We start from the raw sequence: 18242 nt of genomic DNA, 5'->3' as shown, positions 1-18242 counted from the left end.
TAATGAAGAGAAATGCCTGGGCAATGGCAGAAAAGGACGACAGAATGATTGCTGGCCAGTTTTTAGCTATTAATCTAGCTGCAGAGCCAGAAGTGAGCCAAGGAGAAGCAAGTGTGAAATATTCTGCAGTAGAGACAGCACCTCTTTCGATTCGGACTATAGCTTTCAACAGGATTATTTTTAACAGAATGAACAGTTACCCAGTATGTGTTCCTCCTCCTCCTCCTCCTCCTCCTCCTATTGCTCGAGCTATAAATGCCTCAAAACATCAGCATGTATCAGGAAACATGTCATAAAGTTTTAAAGGGCGCTTCAAACTCTAAGAGTGGACAGTGCAGATCTTCAAAGTTAGGAAAGTTACATTCAGGCCCTTAAATTGACCAGGTTTACGTAAAACAAAAAGTCGATTCTCTACTGGAAAATCTGCAAAGAAATTAAAAAGAGCGAATAAGCAGTGGAGAGGAAGACTGGCAACTCAGAGAAAGAGCAGAGAAGCAGCTCCCAAAGAAAGATGAAATTAACACAAACACAGAGTCTCAGGAAGGCACAAATGACTACTGAACCTACTGGATGGTTGACACCAGAGGACAGCACCAATGGCAAGGAGGACTCCTAAGCACAGAAGAGTTTAGAAATCTTGTCCCATTGTTTATTTAGCTGCTTATCTAAGATCAAAATTTTTACAAAATCCTGCCCCCTAGTCTCTTCAGCACATTCTTACTGTTCTCCCTATTCTTGCCCTTCCCGTGTTTATTAATTCATCCTGTCGCACCCCTCATCCTATTTTCAATCCCTTGGATATCCCTAGCAGTCATTATTCTATTGTAGCTATTATTTTATTATAATAACTATAGTATTATTCTATAACTTTTGTTTTTCATACCTCTTTATATTTAATAATGAAAGGACTTAATGTAAAGGTAAAATATGTGATAATTTTACATATGAGGGAAGGCTGGTCAAATTAAACTATAAAAGATTTAGGGGCTGAAGTGATAGTACAGCAGATAGAGTGTTTGCTTGGCACATGACCAATGTGGGCTCAGTCCACAGCACCACACATGATCCCCCGAGCCTCGCCAGGAGTGATCCCTGAGCACAGGACCAGCAGTGAGCACTGCCCATGTGTCCCAAAGGGGAAAAAAAGAACTAAAAAAGATCTGAATCATTCTAGAAATGATAGAATTTCAGATTATTTCCTTCTAACTTAAGATATGACTAATATGTGAAGGATACATATAGGAATCTCTAAAATAATAACTATAAATAAAACTAATAAAAAGCATAACTATGAAGTTAATACACAAGAGAAAGGGGAAAAATGAACTGTGAACAGTAGAAAAAGCCCAACTATGCAATGAATGAGAAAATTTTAAAAACCCAAGTGGAGATAACATTTTAGAACTAGTTAATTTAGATAACAAATTAGAGATGAATAATACACAATGAGGTAGCATGAGAATACTAACAAAAATGGCTGGCAAGGAGACTAAGGATATGTCTTTGTGTTGTAAAGTGCGTGCCTTTCATACGACTCAGCACAGCAAAACATTAAAATCATGACTGACAATATCAAATAATGCAGTAGCTATTAACAGAAAAAAATCTGACATTTATTTTCAAGTGAGAGACTGAAATAAGCTAGTGGTCACTTAACATACAGGGTGGGGAGGAGAATGGATGAAGTGATGGGAGAAGGAGGGCCAAAGACAGGGACTGGGAGAATATGTAACCAACTCTGCTTCAAACCCCAGTTTGATCTGCAGCACCTAAAGGACCCTGAGCATCACAACCCCGTATATGCGCAACCCCCAATTGTCTCAACAACAACAAAAACATCAACTACAATGGAGGAAAATGGGAATTAAGACAACGAAATTATTCTGATACATATGCATATATATTTTTTTAAAGAACTGACAAGATTTAGTAAACTAGTGGGTGTGTCAGAGAGAGATGGGTGGAAGCAAACTAACAAGATTCTGGTTTAAACAGTGCTGCCCTGGAACAGGATCAGAAAGCCCAACGTGAAAGGGAAAAGACAATTTACAACAAAGCAGGGCTGGGGAGATGGCTCAAAGGCTGAAGCTGGAGCCCGGGGCGTTCAATACCCAGTAGTACTATATGGTCCCCCAAGAACTACATTGGGGATAACCCCCACACAGGGATAATCCCTTCCAGAAATAACGTTTCAAAGCATCAGTTTCAAAGACAACAAACACAATTTTAGCAAATGACAAATTAACTAATAAATTCAGTTAGTATAAGCCTTGTGGATCATCCAAGTGGCTCACCATTGAGAAACAGGTCTAGATTAGACACAAAGCAAACATGGAATGGTGAACAAAGTACAGCTGAGAAGATGAAAAAATAGAAATTACCAGCATTTTTAAGCATTAGATACAATGAAGAGAGAAAGTAGGAAGGGGCAGAAGAACCAGGAAAAAAGCGGTCACAAAAAGGGATCCAGAAAAACAGGGTGTTTGCTCTGCACCCAGCTGACTTGGGTTCAGTCCCCAATCCCTGGACTACTTATAATCCCCCAGCACCACCAGGAGTGAAACCTGAGCACAGGGCCATGAATAAATCCTGAGCATAGCAGGGTGTGACCCAAAAACAACAGGGACAACAGAAAGGCAATCACAAAAGCTCCTAATGTATAGAATTTCAAGAGTTTACCAAGCAACAATGAAAGATGCAAAAGCAGCAGAATACAGCCAGAATTGAGGCTAGCAAGGGAGAAATAAAAATACTTGAGCTACAGTCATTTCAATTAAAAGACAAAGGCAGACACTAGCTTGCAATAGGTTAAAACCCAAATGAAAAGCAACAAATTAGGAAGAGAGAGATTACTACACTGCTAACTTTCAGTTAACATGTTTCCTTGCAATTTTGTGTCTTTTGGGCAAAAGAGATAGTCTGTGAACAGAGTATCTATACCAGGGTACTTAATCAGAGCAGGGTACTTAATTCAGTTTTATCTTTTCGGGTTTTTTGGTTTTTTGTTTGTTTGTTTTTTGCTTTTTGGGTCACACCCGACGATGCAGATGCACAGGGGTTACTCCTGGCTCCGCACTCAGGAACTACTCCTGGCGGTGCTCAGGGAACCATATGGGATGCTCAGATTTGAACCCGGGGTCGGCTGCGTGCAAGGCAAACGCCCCACCTGCTGTGCTATTGCTCCAGCCCCCTCAGTTTTATCTTTTCATTCTTTAAAAAAACTCACATGATGAAAACCTTGCATGATTCAGTTAATAAGAAATCAAACTATTAGGAACAATGGCCAATCCACAGATTAAATGTGTTTAGCTTATTTTTATAAATTCCTATTTTTTAACATTTACAGTTATCCTTATTACTTGACTTTTGTCATACCTAGCGATGACTGGGGGTTACTCCTGGCTCTGCTCTCAGGAATTACTCCTGGTGATGCTTGGAGGACCAAATGGGATGCCGGAGATCGAACCCAGGTCAGCACGTGCAAGGCAAAAGCCCTACCCTCTATACTATTGCTCCAGCCCTCTGTGCATATTTTAAAAGGTATCCATCTAATTCCCCGAGCATTGCCAGAAGTAATTTCTGAGTGCACAGCGAGAAGTGAGTCCTCCCCCTCAAACCCCTCAAAAAAAGAGTAACTATCAAGAGTCTGGAAAGCTAGCTTTGCATACTCTAGTAGTAAAGTTCAAGATCTCTTTGTATGGGCCTGGAGAGAGTGCAGTGGATAGGACTCTTGCCTTGCACATGGCCAACCCAGGTTTGATCCTTGATATCCCATATGGTATGAACTGTTCCCCAGAGCCTGCTGTGAGTGATGATGATGCTAAGTGCAGAGCCAGGAGTACCTTCGAACCCTAGCTGCTATACTATCTCTCCAGGCTCATAAGAAAGAAATCTTGAACTTTACTTCACAGTGGCTGTTTCAATGGTTTATACACCAAATCTGACACCATTTTGTGGATACTGTTGACAGAAGTTGATAACAAAGGTCTGCACTATGGAAGAAAGGGAGATTCAAATATAGACTGAGAAAATTGAGGAAAACCCTGTAGTAATTAAGTAACATAGTAATAAATTTAAATGCAAAATACATATGCTTGTTGAACTAATTTTAATTTTTGAATTTTATTTTTGAGCAGTTTTACTTGCTGGACTGATATTTTGTGATTTCTCTTAGAACTCTTGCAAAGAATAAAATTTAATTACAAAATATAAAATTTACTTTATCCTGCAATTACTATTTAAGTACAATAAACACTTTCATAAATCTAATATTTTGAAATCCTTGTGATTATATTTTTTCTTTACTTTGTGATTCTATTACCCTAATTATTCCATACTAACAATTATACATATTTTTAATGACCTACACAATAAATGGAAGAAGGAAATCACCTGAAACAATAATGAGAAGCCAGGTCGGGAAGGTAGGTAGTATAGCATGTAAGGTGCTTGCCTTGCATACCACCAATTCCAGTTCAATACCCATATATGGTATCCCCAAACCCCACCAGGAGTGACCTCCGATAGCACAGAGCCAAAAGTAAGCCCTGAGCACAGCTAGGTGGCTCAAAGCCTGACCAAAAAAAAAAATCAGTACATATAAACATGGGCCTTCAGCAAAGAAACATAAGAGATGGTCCAGACATAAAGAGTTCTCCATCCCCCAAAAGTTAAGAATGTTCAAAAATATTCCAAGGTAGACCAAGTGCTAGGGCACCAAAGAAGTGTCCATATAATCAAGAGGCTAGAAATCAAATTAAGTATCTTTATTTTTTTTTTTTGCTTTTGGGTCATACCCGGGCATGCACAGGGGTTACTCCTGGCTCATGCACTCAGGAATTACTCCTGGTAGAGCTCAGGGGGCCACATGGGATGCTGGGAATCGAACCCTGTTCTGCCGTATGCAAGGCAAATGCCCTACCCGCTGTGCTAACCACTCCAGCCCCAGAAATCATATTAAGTATCTTCTCAGGACACAAAGACTTTAAAGTAGAAATTAACCATGAACAAAGTTGAGGAAAACTTAAAACACTTGAAAACTAAACAACTTATGATTGAACAACCAATTGGTCAAAGAAAATAATTAAAGAAAAATTCAAAATACTTGTTGCATGGAGGCAGGGGGAGGGTGGGGGGGGGGTATCTGGGAATATTGGTGGTAGGGAATGTGCACTGGTGGAGGGATGGGTGTTTGATCATTGTGTGATTGTAACCCAAACATGAAAGCTTGTAACTATCTCAGTGATTCAATAAAATTTTTTTAAAAAGTTAAAAAAATATGTATTTTCTGAAAAGAAATGACAATGAAGACTCATTTTACCAGTATGTATGAGACAAAAAAAAAGCTGTTTTAAAAGTGAACTTCACAGCAATGCAAGCATTCATCAAGAAACAAGAAAAAGCCTAAGTATATAACCTAACTAGCCATCTTAAGATTCTAGGAAAAGAACAAAGGAAGCCCAAAGTAAGCAGGAGGGAAATCATAAAACAAATCCACTACAGAGGCCAGAGCGATAGCACAGCAGGTAGGGCGTTCGCCTTGCATGCGGCCGACCCAGGTTCGACCCCCGGCATCCCATATGGTCCCCCAAGCACCACCTGAGTGCACAAGCCAGGAATAACCCCCGTGCATTGCCAGGTATGTGCATTCCCCCCAAAAAAAAAAGATTCCACAAAAAAACCCTCCTAGAAACAATAAACCTATACAGTAAGGCAACAGGACACAAAATCAATACACAGAACAATGAGATCGAGGTTGCAGAGAAAGAAATAAAGAAAACTTTAATCACATTCATAGATGTGCCCCAAAAATCAATTACCTGCGCACCAATTTAACAAAGAAAGTTAAAAATTCATGCAAAGAAAACTATAAACTATTATAAAAAGAAATTAAAGATGACACAAAATAAAAACATTCCATATTCAGGAAATGAAACATTGTTAAAATAATCATCCTACCCAAAGCACTATCCATATACATTTTCAATGCAGTTCTCATCAAAAGCCACTTGACACTTTTCAAATACGTGGACCAAACAGCACTAAAGCTAATATGAAATAATAAAATTCGTAGCCAAATCAATTCTGAGAAAAAATGTGAGGCTTCTCTCTAGCACTGAATCATACTACAAAGCTATAATAATCAAAAATATAAGGTATTGGGGAAAAAGCAGACTCTAAGATCCATGGAATAGCACTGAGAGGAAAGAAAACCTATCGTAGACATGATGAGTTAAGCTTCCAAAACATAACTAGGTACATGAAGTAAAGCAAGGAAAGTCTATTCACCAATGGTGTTCAGATAATCACATGCAAAAGAAAAAAAAGAATCTGGACCCCTCTCTAACACCCTAACACCGTATACGAAAGTTAGTTCAAGGGCTGGAGAGACAGACAATGGGTAAAGGTGCTTTCCTTGCACTCAGAAAACCCTGGTTCAAACCCCAGTACCTTACCAACAGCACAGTAGGTAAGGCCTTGCGATCTGGGATCAAGATGCCACCCATCATCCCATGACCATCAGGAGTACAGAGCCAGGAGTAAGCCCTGAGTACTGCCAGATGTAACCCAAAAACTTTTAAAAAGTAAAAAAACTCTGAGTCTCTGAGTATCAACAGGTAACAACAACAAAAAAGTTAATTCAAATTGAGTTAAAGGTCTCAATACTAAATTTAATTCCATAAAATACGTAGAGGAAAACAAAGATAGAACTCTTCAAGATAAACTCGAGGTATCTAGTGATTTAACATCAATGGTGAATAAAACAGAAGCAAAAATAAAACGGATGACACCAAACTAAAAAGTTCCTGTACAACAAAAAGAAATGTTTGCTAAAAGAAAAAAATATTCACTCACCACATATCTGACAAATGACTAATATACAATGTAAGTCATTTTATATATGTGTACCCCATATATAAATGTGAACCCCATATATAAGATGCTTTATATATAAAGCATTCACAAAATTTAATAAGAAAATAAACAACCCCATCAGGAAATAGGGGGAGGAGCTAAAAAGACATCTCCTTAAAGCAGACATATACAGATGGCCAGTAGGTCTATGAAAATGTGTTCTTCATCACTTTTCACCAGGGAAATGCAAATCAAAATAACCATGGTATCATGTCTCACCACTGACAACAGCATACACTAAAAAGATGGGAAACAGTGCTGGTAGGGATGTGGTGAAAAAGGAATTCTCATCCAGTGGGAATGTCATCCAGCTCAGCCTCTATGGAAAACAGTATGGAAATGTCTCAAAATTAAGAACTGAGTCTTTATATGACACTTATTCAACTTCTTGGTATCTAACCCAAGAGCTTAAAAACATAATGTGAAAAGACTTGTATTCCTATGTTCATTAAAGAACACAGTGAAGCATGGACATTACACAAGTGCCCAAGAACAGATGAGTGAATAAAGAATATTGGGGGCCAGAGCAGTACCATAGCAGGTAAGGTGTTTGGCATGCATGTGGCCGACCCAGGTTCAACCCCTGGCCCTCTACAAATCCCTTAGAGCACCACCAGGGGTAATTTCTGAATTACCAGGTAAGACCCGCCACAAAAAAATAAATTAAATTAAATAAACACACACACACACACACACACACACACACACACACACTTCACACACACATAACTGGACACTACTTGGCTTTAAGAAAAGATGCAATTCTTGTTTACTGCAATTTGGATGGACCTGGAGGTTATCATTTTGAGTTGAGTCAAAGGGAGGACAAATACAAAATGATCTCTCTCTTATATGTGGACTATAAAGAACTATATACTCTTTTGGTGGGTGTAGTATACTAAATATACTATATCTTTTTAAAAAATTCTCATTAGTTATTATTAGAATGTATAGCTAACATGAAAAGAACAGACAGTACCTGGTACTAATAAGAATGGGAAGTAAGAACCTTCACCCATTACCCACTTGTGTATTAACTAGTATAATCACTTTGAAAAGCATTTTAAATAGAACTGAGGACACAAATGCCTCCTGAGAGAGTTCAGGCAAAAATATCAAACAGCCCACAAATTATTCACCTGAAAAATTAGGAGTTAATGAAAGTTCTACCATCAAATCTGTAAAACATCACGGTACTCAGTACATGTAGAATTTATATATCCCCATTCCTTCTTCATGCATGACAAATAGATGTTAAGATTTAAGAACATTATGATTACTGAAATAGATTATAATAGCTTCTCAGCTCACAAAAATAAAATGCTTACAATGATCTGGTACAGCTCTCAGCTGACTCATGACTAGAAAACTATCCTCCCAAATCTCCTCCATGTTTCTACAGAATTAATCACTAACCCCCTCTCTTATTTTATATTTTGGTTTTTGTTTTGGAGGCCATACCCGACAATGCTCAGGGGCTACTCCTGGCTTGAGGGTGACTTCGGCAGGGTTCAGGATACTGGGATAGAACCTCTCCCCATACACAAAGCATGCACTCCACCCTTTGGGTATCTCCTTAACCCTCCAGTTAAAACAAGTTTCTGCTCAAAGGAAACCACAGCAAATTTCCCTGTTCACCTTTTATTAAAGACCTTTACTCAAACCCTACACATGCTAATCTTACTTCCTTTTTTCGACCACCTTACAAATCACAAACCACCTAGTATTAGTCCCTGTTTCAACAGGTATTGGAACACTATATGGCTGAAACCCAGTCATGAACAACTTTGTAACTGTGAATTTCAGGGTGGTTCAATAAAAAAATAAGTAAATTTTTAAAAAATAAGTCAAGTAAAGTCTCTATTCAACCTTAAAAATGCACCAAAGGTAGGTGCATTTTAAGGCTTGTCTTGCACGTGGCCAACCCAGGTTCAATCCCAGGCACCCCATATTGTTCCAAGAGCTGCTAGGAGTGATCCTTGAGCACAGGACCAGAGGTAAGTCATGGCCCAAAAACCTTTTCTAAAAATGCACTAAAGGCAATCTCCCTGAGAACAATGTCTTCTTTATTTTGTTCACTAAAGTATCCTCAGCAGAAGAAGTGTAGTATGGATTAGGTACTCAATGTTTGTTGAAAATTTGCATGACTTAGGATCTGAGGTTGGGAAGCACAACTATTATACAAAATACACAGCAAAATACACAGCAGTTTCTTAAATTATGTGCTAAAGATTAATTCATCATGAGAAGTATGAAAACTTCCCATTAAATTGTTATGTTTTATGAACAATTTGAGATATTTACTCTTAATGCAATTAATTGCACAGGATCTATGTAGAGTATAAATTATGCCAAAATTCCAAGAATTATATGAATACATGTAATTAGTACATCAGTAATAACTACAATAAAAGTAATAGATATTACCCTCTTCAACTTTTCAAAGGTACTATGATCTTGCAAATAAATCTCTAAAAAAATGATACTATTTACCACTTTTTTATAATAGGATGAAAATCTCAGTAATCCTGCTAATGAAACATAGTATTCTGCTAACGAAACATAGTATCTGGAGATATAAATTATATTTCGTAGAAATATCTTAGCCAAAGGACTGGAGAGAGAGAACAGCAGGTAGGACCTGGGCCCTGTATGAAGTCAACTCAGGTTTGATCCCCGGCACCCCCAATGGTCTCTCAATGAGCCCACCAGGAGTGACTCCTGAGCAGAGCCAAGAGTAAGCCCTAGGCACAGCTGGGTATGGCAGATGAGGAGAGGGGAGGGGAGGGGAGGGGAGAGGAAGGAAGGGAGAGCAGAGGGGAGAAGAGAGAGAGAAAGAATCATAGCCAAGAAACCAAAATTTTAACATAATCCATTCTAAAATAAAACCAAACTGAACAGAACCTTGGTCTGAGATCTTCCCCTAGAAGAGCTCACTACAGTTTGAGATCACAGATTTTATGAACAAGATCTAGAGAGGCTCCTCATCAGCTTACATTTTCCCCAAGAGATATTTTATTGCTATTAGTTTGATTTTTAATATAGGTAAAAATTTTAAAAAGATAATCCCAGTTTTCTCTCATCCTTCTATCTTTTGACAGATTATTACAGGAGTAAACATTAGAGTAATTATTTTATCAGAGTAAATAAAAGCTGGGTGGGGGGGGAATTTAACTAGAGAGCGGATATTTGTTAATTTTGGTTTTACCAGTTTGGTGAGTCACACCCAGTGGTGCTCATGGAGGGGCTCCTGGAAGTGCTCAGGAGATAGTGCAGTGCCAATGATAGGGCTCCCAAATGCAGTCCTGTGAACTATCTCTCTGGACCTAGAGAGTGGATCTCTGAATAAATTAGACCCTACAACCCTAGTTATCTAGAAAAAAAAAGTTCAAATAGACAAGAGCTGTTTTTGGGCACCAAAACTACTTTAGCAATTAAAGATACAGCTTTCCAATTTTCATTAAAGTTAATTAAAATTAAATTTACCAACAGCTTTTAGAGAAAAATGTATCTAAATTCCCACCTACTTTAACTCACTTTTGGTATATTAAGGGAAAAAAACTAGGAGCCAGAGAGATAGTGCTTGCCTGGCCTTTGGCCGACCCCAGGTCCATCCCTAGCACTGCACAGGATATTCCAAGCAACCCCAGGAGTGACCCCTAAGCACAGAGCCAGGGATGGCTGTACCTGAGGACTGCTGGGTATGGCCCAAAAATCTCAAGAGGTAAAAAGCAAAACAGCTATAGGGAGACTTTCTGAACTTGTTTGCTGTATCAAATGAGGAATAAAGAAAACTTTAAGCATTAATGCTAGAAGTGAAAACCAAATTTAAAATATGTGAAGTTCAGTGGTAATGTATACCAAAGCTGTAATAGTCAACACTATTGAAAAACATGTGACCCAAACTATAAGTAAATTAAAATACAATGTGATACTGTGCATTTATCACAGATCCTGTTATTTACTGTTGCTATTCAATCAGGAACCCTTGTCTTCTATCCTCTGCTTACTAAAAAAAGTTTGCCCTTATTTTCTCTTCAAGCCTCCCCCAAATCCATGTCTCCCTTGCCTGTCTCGTCTCTTTGCTGGCTTTACATTTCCACTCTGGAGAAACCCACACTCTCTCTTGAACACATACTTCCTCTATTTCTCTCCCCTCATATCTTTCTAAATAAGTTTCATTCAATAAAAACAAAACTTGCTTCACGCACATACACACACACACAAATTATTCAGTATTACAGAGCAAGGAAAAAGCAGTGGGAGGATAAGGTAAAATTTGCTAAGGGTGCCTGGCGGGTCCTGGCGGGTCGACTGCTGCCCACCTGCCGGGCCAGGCACACTCCTAAGCTGAATTTAAAACGGGGGTTAAAAAAAAAAACAAAAAAAAAAACAGAAAACCAGGGACCCAAGGAGCTCAGTGGCAGAAGCGCCTGCTTTGCAAACCACATGTTCAACCCCCAGAGCCACAGACATGTACTGACAGCTCCGCAATTTGGGACCCCACACTGCTACAGACTGTGCCTCTCCAGGGCACCAGAGCCAGCTGTGTACCAGAGGCACAAGGTGTGCAGCATAAATCAGAGTGCACCCCAGTCAGGAGTTGCAGTTCAGTAAGCAGCAACCACAGTGAGTGAAAGCACCCATACCTGAAGAAGTACAACCTCCACCGAGCACATGTGCAAGCTCGGAAACCAGAGGTGCAACCCTAGACAGGTACCACACTCATTGCAATAAAAGGAAAGGAAAACTGAAAACTGGAAAAGATAAGCAAAAAATGTAAAAGTAATGATGAACAAAAACAGCTGAATATTAAACACATTACCTTAGCAATCTTTTTCAATGAGTTCCCCAGAGAAAAAGATACCCCAAAATCAAGGTATTCACTGTATATCATAAACTCATTTTTCATCTCTACATCTACAGTCTGCCAGCTAGAAACTAATCTATAGAAATTGGGGGGAAAAAAATCATTAAAAAGATAAATTCTCGGGGGCTGGAGAGATAGCACAGCGGGTAGGGCGTTTGCCTTGCACGCGGCCGACCCGGGTTCAAATCCCAGCATCCCATATGGTCCCCTGAGCACGGCCAGGGGTAATTCCTGAGTGCAGAGCCAGGACTAACCCCTGTGCATCGCCAGGTGTGACCCAAAAAGCAAAAAAAAAAAAAAAAAAAGATAAATTCTCTCTCTCGGGGCTGGAGCAATAGCATAGCGGGAAGGGCGTTTGCCTTGCATGCGGCTGACCCAGGTTCGATTCCCAGCATCCCATATGGTTCCCTGAGCACACCAGGAGTTAATTCCTGAGTGCATGAGCCAGAAGTAACCCCTGTGTATCGCTGGGTGTGACCCAGAAAGCCAAAAAAAAAAAGAGATAAATTCTCTCTCACCGAACTCAAGAAGAGACCAACACAGTACTAGAGAACATTTAATATTTAATACCAGGTAATACTAATATGAAGCTACTGTGACTTTCTGTGCTTTCTCATTCTTAGGAAATGTTTAGACACTTCTTTATCAAAACACCTAAGTTTGCTATAAGGCCAGGGAGAGTCCAAGGGAGCACAGTCCCAGGTACATGTCCCACAGGTTCCCTGACATCATATCAGGAATTAGGGGGAGTCTCCCACTGGCCCACTCAACCCCCTCCCCCTCAAAAAAAAAAATCGAAGTTCATTGTACTCTTAAGACTTGGGTTGGTTTTAAAGCCTAAGTTCCCTCACATAAAGGCTTAGTTTACAGGTGAAGTTTTCTTAAACTATATAAAGTATGTATACTTTATATAATCCTATCTAATAAAGCATATCCTAAAAAAATATTTTATTTCCTGAGAGGCTTTGGAATGAACTGAAAATAATTTTAGCACACTCAGGACATACAGACACATGCTTATTCTGTGTGCCAAAATAACATTAACAAAACACGAAGAATTGGGTAAAATAAGTCAATGTCTACTGAAAAGTTATTCAGGTCCCCACAGGGCTGTAAGCCAAGAAGGCAGATTTCAAGTGTAACTGGCTAATACCAAAAAGCTGTTCAGAGTACATCAAAACATATCCTTTGTATTTCAGCCACACTAACATCAAAATAAAACCAAGGCTACACCTATTAAGTGTCAAATAAAAAACTAAACAAGTACATATACGATGAGGAGATGTGAAATACTAAAGACAACGGGTACACCATTTCCAAGGAGTCTGTTTCGCTTTCTTAAAGAACAAAAATAGGGCTGAAGTGATAATAAATGGGGTAAGGTGCTTGCCTTGCAGGCGGCTGGCTCAAGTTCAATTCCCAGCACCATCCAAGGTCCTCAAGCCCTGCCAGGAGTGATCCCTGAGCAGAGCGCCAGGAGTAGGCCCTGGGTGTGGCCCCAAAAACGAAAATAACAGAAATATAGTTGCGCCAAAAATAAACTGGTCTCGTGAGGGGCTTAAGACCAATCCTCCCCCAAGAAGAATTAAGATTTAATAATTCTTAATATATACACATCCAACTTGATATTCTAAGTAAATTGAATGTTGCTTCTCCAAGTGAGAATTCCAAGTTTTCCGATGACAGTGGGCTATGAAACACTACAGCATGTGCTGAACTGTAGCCTGCAGACTTTTGGAGGGGGGAAAAAAAGATCATCGTAAAAGTTACTGAAAATCAACTTTTACAAATTTCCGAAAAGTGCTTTCTTCGTATACCCTTCTTCATATACACAATCCCATTAGGTAAGCTAAAACGTAAAAGAGTCGATATCCTGTTGGGTCAAATACGAGGCAACCAAAGCTGCAATTGTCCATGAAGTGTTAGGTACAAGCCTGTAACTTTCCAGCACGGGGCCCCAGTGGCTGCTAGCCCAGGAGAGAGGGGCACTGGCCACGCACGCACTTGTGACTGACCCGGGGCTGGATTCCTGGCACTCCCCCACCCTTCCCACCCCAGCATCTCCAGGAGTGATTCCTGAGTGCAGAGGCAGCAGTAACCCCCTACCCCCAGCCCCAGCCTCAGCCTCGCCGGGTACGGCCCCCCAAAGCAAAACAACACGCACACCCCTTGCAAGCACTTAAAACTCTCAAGTGCGACGGGATAGAGCACCAGAATGGGCAATGTTAGCAACGTTTGGGGGAAGAAGGAGGGTGCAGAAGGAAAAGTGACCCCGAAAGCCGCCCCCCCCCACCGCTGCTGCAGAGTTTTGAAACTTGCGGTTCCCTTTGAAAAGTGCTGGTCCGTCTGGTCCTCGCTGTCTCCCCCCTCGCCCCCCGCCCCGACCCCAAGGTCAAAGGCCTCCAGACAAAAGACAACAAAGGCACGTGACACAACTTTCTCCCCACTTTCTCCGGAGGCCCGGCGGCTGCGCGCCGTCCCGGCCCCCCCAACCCCCCCGGACCGCCCCCCACGGCGGGGTCCTCGGGCTCTGGGCACGGCCGGCCGGCGCGGGGGAGGGCGCTCGGGAGCGGGGGGGGGGGGAGGCGGTGCGCGGCCCCCGCGCCCGGCCGGGGGAGGCGCGGGGCCCCGACGGCGGCCTGTTACCTTTTCCTGCTCCTCGCGGAGCCGCGCCACGTCCGGGGCGCGCAGCGGCGCCGCGCTCGCGGCCGACACCGGGGCCCCGCCGTCAGGCGGAGCCTCCATGGCGGGGGCCGCCGGGGCGTCCACGGGGCGAACGAGTCCTAAACCAGTGTTTATAGAGGCGGCGTGGCCGGCAGCTGCCCAGCGCCCGCGTGCTCGCCCTCATGCGCCGGGCGCCCCGCGCCGAGCAGGCCGCGCCCGCCTTTCCCGTTGCCGCGGCGGCCGCTGCTCGCGTCCCGACTGCCCGCGGCCGCATCTCACACGCGCATGCCGCCGCCGCCGCGGACCCGCAGCCGCAGGCCGGTCGCCAAGCGCCGCCGCTGCCGCCGCCGCTGCCGCCGCCGCCGCCGCTCCGCTGTCCGGTGTGGCCGGGCCCCAGCCAGGCGTCCCGCGGCGGCCGCGCCTCCTCAGAGCCTCCCCCGCAGGCTCCGCCCCCTCGCCCCGCCCCGCGCGGCACGCCGGGAAGCCGCCGCGCAGCCCCGCCCCCCGCGGGTCACGTGGAGCGAGCGCGCTGGTGAAACCCGGAGCCCTTCCCCCGCCCCCCCTCTGGAGGCTTTCATTCTACTCAGCTTCCCTCGACCTACTTTGGGTGCTCGGGCGATCCGCGCTGTCTTCAGCTTGTTCCCCCACCCCCACCCCCGCCCCAGCACCCCCTACACACGCACAATTCCCTCCCTCCCCGTCGTTTTATACTGCCTGGGGAGATCAGAGCCGAATGCATGCATTGAAGATGCTGCTTTTTTTTTTTACTTAACTTTTTTCTTGAATCACTGTGAGATAGACCACTTACAAAGTTGCTTCTAAGAGCACAGTTAGTTTTAGCAAATTCAACTCTTTTGAATTAGCTCTAATGAATTAAGACGCGCCGCTATTTTTTCACTGAGTGTTAATTAACTGGACACATTACCATTTTCCCCTTATTTAATGCTGAGTGTTTAATATATTGCTGTGCAGGAACTATTTTCAGAAATTTTTTTCAGGGTGGCTCCCCGTGATTTTTCTCGTATTTCCTATCTCCTGTGTTCTTTCTTATGCGGCCTCTGTACGCAGATGTTACCCACCCGATAAATGCTTACTGACGTCAATAGGCCTTACTTAATCCCTAAACATAAGGATTAATCTATTCCTTCAGCATTGTGCTAGTGGGTGGGGGTGAGGAAGAAGCTGGGACTACCTGTAGTTCCCAGGTAAGCCAAGTATGTCTGCTTATTTCATTTCTCTTCCCTCTCTTCTGCTCAAATACACCTTTTCTTCTTTTCCTCAAAGAAATTAAACAGGACAATACGGAAATGTTAATTTCTCTTTTCCTTACTCCTTGTTAGTATCTCTGAAAGAAGCAGAATCTGATTGCTCTGATTGTCTCTCCCTAACACCATCATCTTTCAGTTCTCATCACCTCTTTAACTGATCTCACTGCTTCTGCTCTTATGCATCTACCACTCAGATGGTCAGCTCTAACCCATATAGGTCCTGTGCCTTCAGAACCTGAGCATCCCCAGCTCAGTCAAAAGATATTACAGTTTCCTTGTTAAGTATTCAGGAAGAGGCATTTGACACACCATAAGCAGGTTTCCTGGAGGCTTCTGGGCTTGGGTTGTTTGGGATTGGTTGGGTTTTTGTTTACTTGTTGTCATTTATGATTTTGCTTTTCAGTTTCAGGGACTACACCCAGTGGTGCTCAAGGTTTTCTCCAGGCAGTGTTAGGGGGGCCATGCAGTTCTAAGGATTAAATTTGACTTCCCATATGCAAAGCATGTGGTTGAGCTCTCTGTGGTTGAGTCTTCCTGGAAATCTCAGAAAAAAATTCTTCCTCAATTTTTGAGTGTTTCTATAACAAAAAAAAATCCATCTATCCCTTATCAAGGAATTATAAAATGTGTATCCTTATGCTACAAGCAGATGTAGGAAGACCACCTAGACTAGTTCTAAACTCAGAAGGAGGTTGATTCTGTGACCAGCAGAGCCAAGATACCAAGACCTTGATTTAGGCTCAGACAGCCAACTTAAGAGTATATTAGCACACCTTCTCCAGATGGAGCCCTGGCGACACTGAGCAGCAACTAACACGGCTCCAGGATTCAGGACTGGGACACATCCGAGCCGCGCGGCCGCTAACGGGGCCACGTGACCTTTTCTAAAACCTGAAAACATACAATCTTTTAATGGAAAACTAATTATCAAATGCTTCCTTATTAGGGTTATCTTGTTTGGGGGGTATAACTCCCACAACAATAGTAAGTTTTGTGTTGAAATATGGAACGTAATCAAGGTGAAGAGAAAATGAAGTGAAATTCATCAGTTATACAGTTAGGGTGGGGGGCGGGGGGTATACCGGGGATTTTGGTGGTGGAATATGGGCACTGGTGAAGGGATGGTGTTTGAATACGGTATAACTGAGACATAAACCTGAGAACTCTGTAACTTTCTACGTGGTGATAAAATTTTAAAAAAATAAATAAATAGAAGTAGAAAAAAAAAGAAAAAGAAAGAGTATATTACTTCCAGACTTCCAATTAAAGATGCCAGTAAATTTCCTAAGACCAATTGCATTATATTTTCCATCACTAGTACGCACACTGTGATTTACACATATCCCTAATATAATCTCAGAGTTCGACAGCTAGAATGAGCTCTTAATTAAAAAAATAAATAAGTAAAATAACCAGGGCTGGAGAGATAGTATAGGATACCTGGTATGCAGCAGACCCAGGGCAGTCCCTGGCACCACATAAGTTCCCCTGAGTACCACCTGGAGTGATCCCTGAACACAGACCCAGGAATAAGCCCTGAGCATTAACAGGTGTAACCCATAATTCCCACCTCAAAATAATAAAATAATGAAAAGGGAACCAGAGAGATAGGTAGAACAAAAGTTAAGTCTCCTGCTTTGCATGCAGCAGACCTCATCAGTATGGTCCACTGAGGTTCAAAAATTCTTGCATCAATATGGTCCTCTAAGTACCACTACAAATTACTGTTGAACACAGAGCCAGGAAAAGCCACTGATCAGTCTGAGTGTGGTCCAAAAAGAAAAAAAAAAAGAAAAACAGCAAAAAGCAAAGAGTGCACTGGAAAGTTAGGTTTCCCATGTTATTGAAAATTATGTTGCAAATGATTAAAAGACCTGAGTCAGGGGACCAGAACTATTATACAGCAAGAAGGGCATTTGCCTTACACACGGCTGACCCAGGTTCGAACCCAGCATCCCATAGGATCTGTCAAGCACCACTCTGACTGCTGAGCATAGAGCCAGGAGTAACCCCTGCGAATTGCCAGGTGTGGCCAAAAAACTAAAACAAACAAGCAAAACGCCTGAATGAGAGAGCTCAAAGGGCTAAAGCAGTGCCCAACCATGCTCAAGGCACCAAATTTGAGCCCATCGTCCCGTGTACCTAATGATCCACCAGCACCAACAGGGTATTATTTGGCGGCTCCAAGCACAGCTGGTCTAAGTATCCTTGGGAGTGGCCTCCAGTCCCCAGAGCCCTGCTTCAAAGACCTAAATCATTGACAGGACTGATCTCCCTCCTTCTGTTCTGCCCTACTCATTTTTTTTTTGAGTACTCAGTAACTTTTTAATAATCCCTTCATCCAACTTTCTGTCTGGATTCTCATTTGGGGATAAAGGATGAGATTATCATTCCACTAATGGAATAGTTTGGTATAAACTAAAACCTCAAAAGTTAGTGGCAGAAACAGACCTGTCTTTACCCTCTTGGGGCTTCCTTTGTCCATTTCTAATGCTTGTATCTGTTTTTTTCTAGCCCACACCTTC

The 18242-nt window shown here is 42.3% G+C and overlaps 1 protein-coding gene across 1 annotated transcript in view; it reads right to left on the bottom strand.

Moving 5' to 3' along the window:
- The window catches only part of URI1 (URI1 prefoldin like chaperone), a 79011-nt gene extending 64212 nt beyond the window's left edge, over nucleotides 1-14799 (bottom strand). Inside the window, exon 1 of the mRNA XM_055145515.1 lies at nucleotides 14432-14799. Within this exon, the coding sequence (XP_055001490.1) occupies nucleotides 14432-14530 (99 nt within the window). The 5' untranslated portion in view covers nucleotides 14531-14799. The remainder of the gene's footprint in view (nucleotides 1-14431) is intronic.
- Between the last annotated feature and the right edge of the window lie 3443 nt (nucleotides 14800-18242).

This window comes from Sorex araneus, chromosome 8 (genome assembly GCF_027595985.1).
Source record: "Sorex araneus isolate mSorAra2 chromosome 8, mSorAra2.pri, whole genome shotgun sequence".
NCBI lineage: Eukaryota > Metazoa > Chordata > Mammalia > Eulipotyphla > Soricidae > Sorex > Sorex araneus.
Note: the sequence above shows the minus strand (reverse complement) of the source record. Positions and strands in the feature narration are given on the sequence as shown.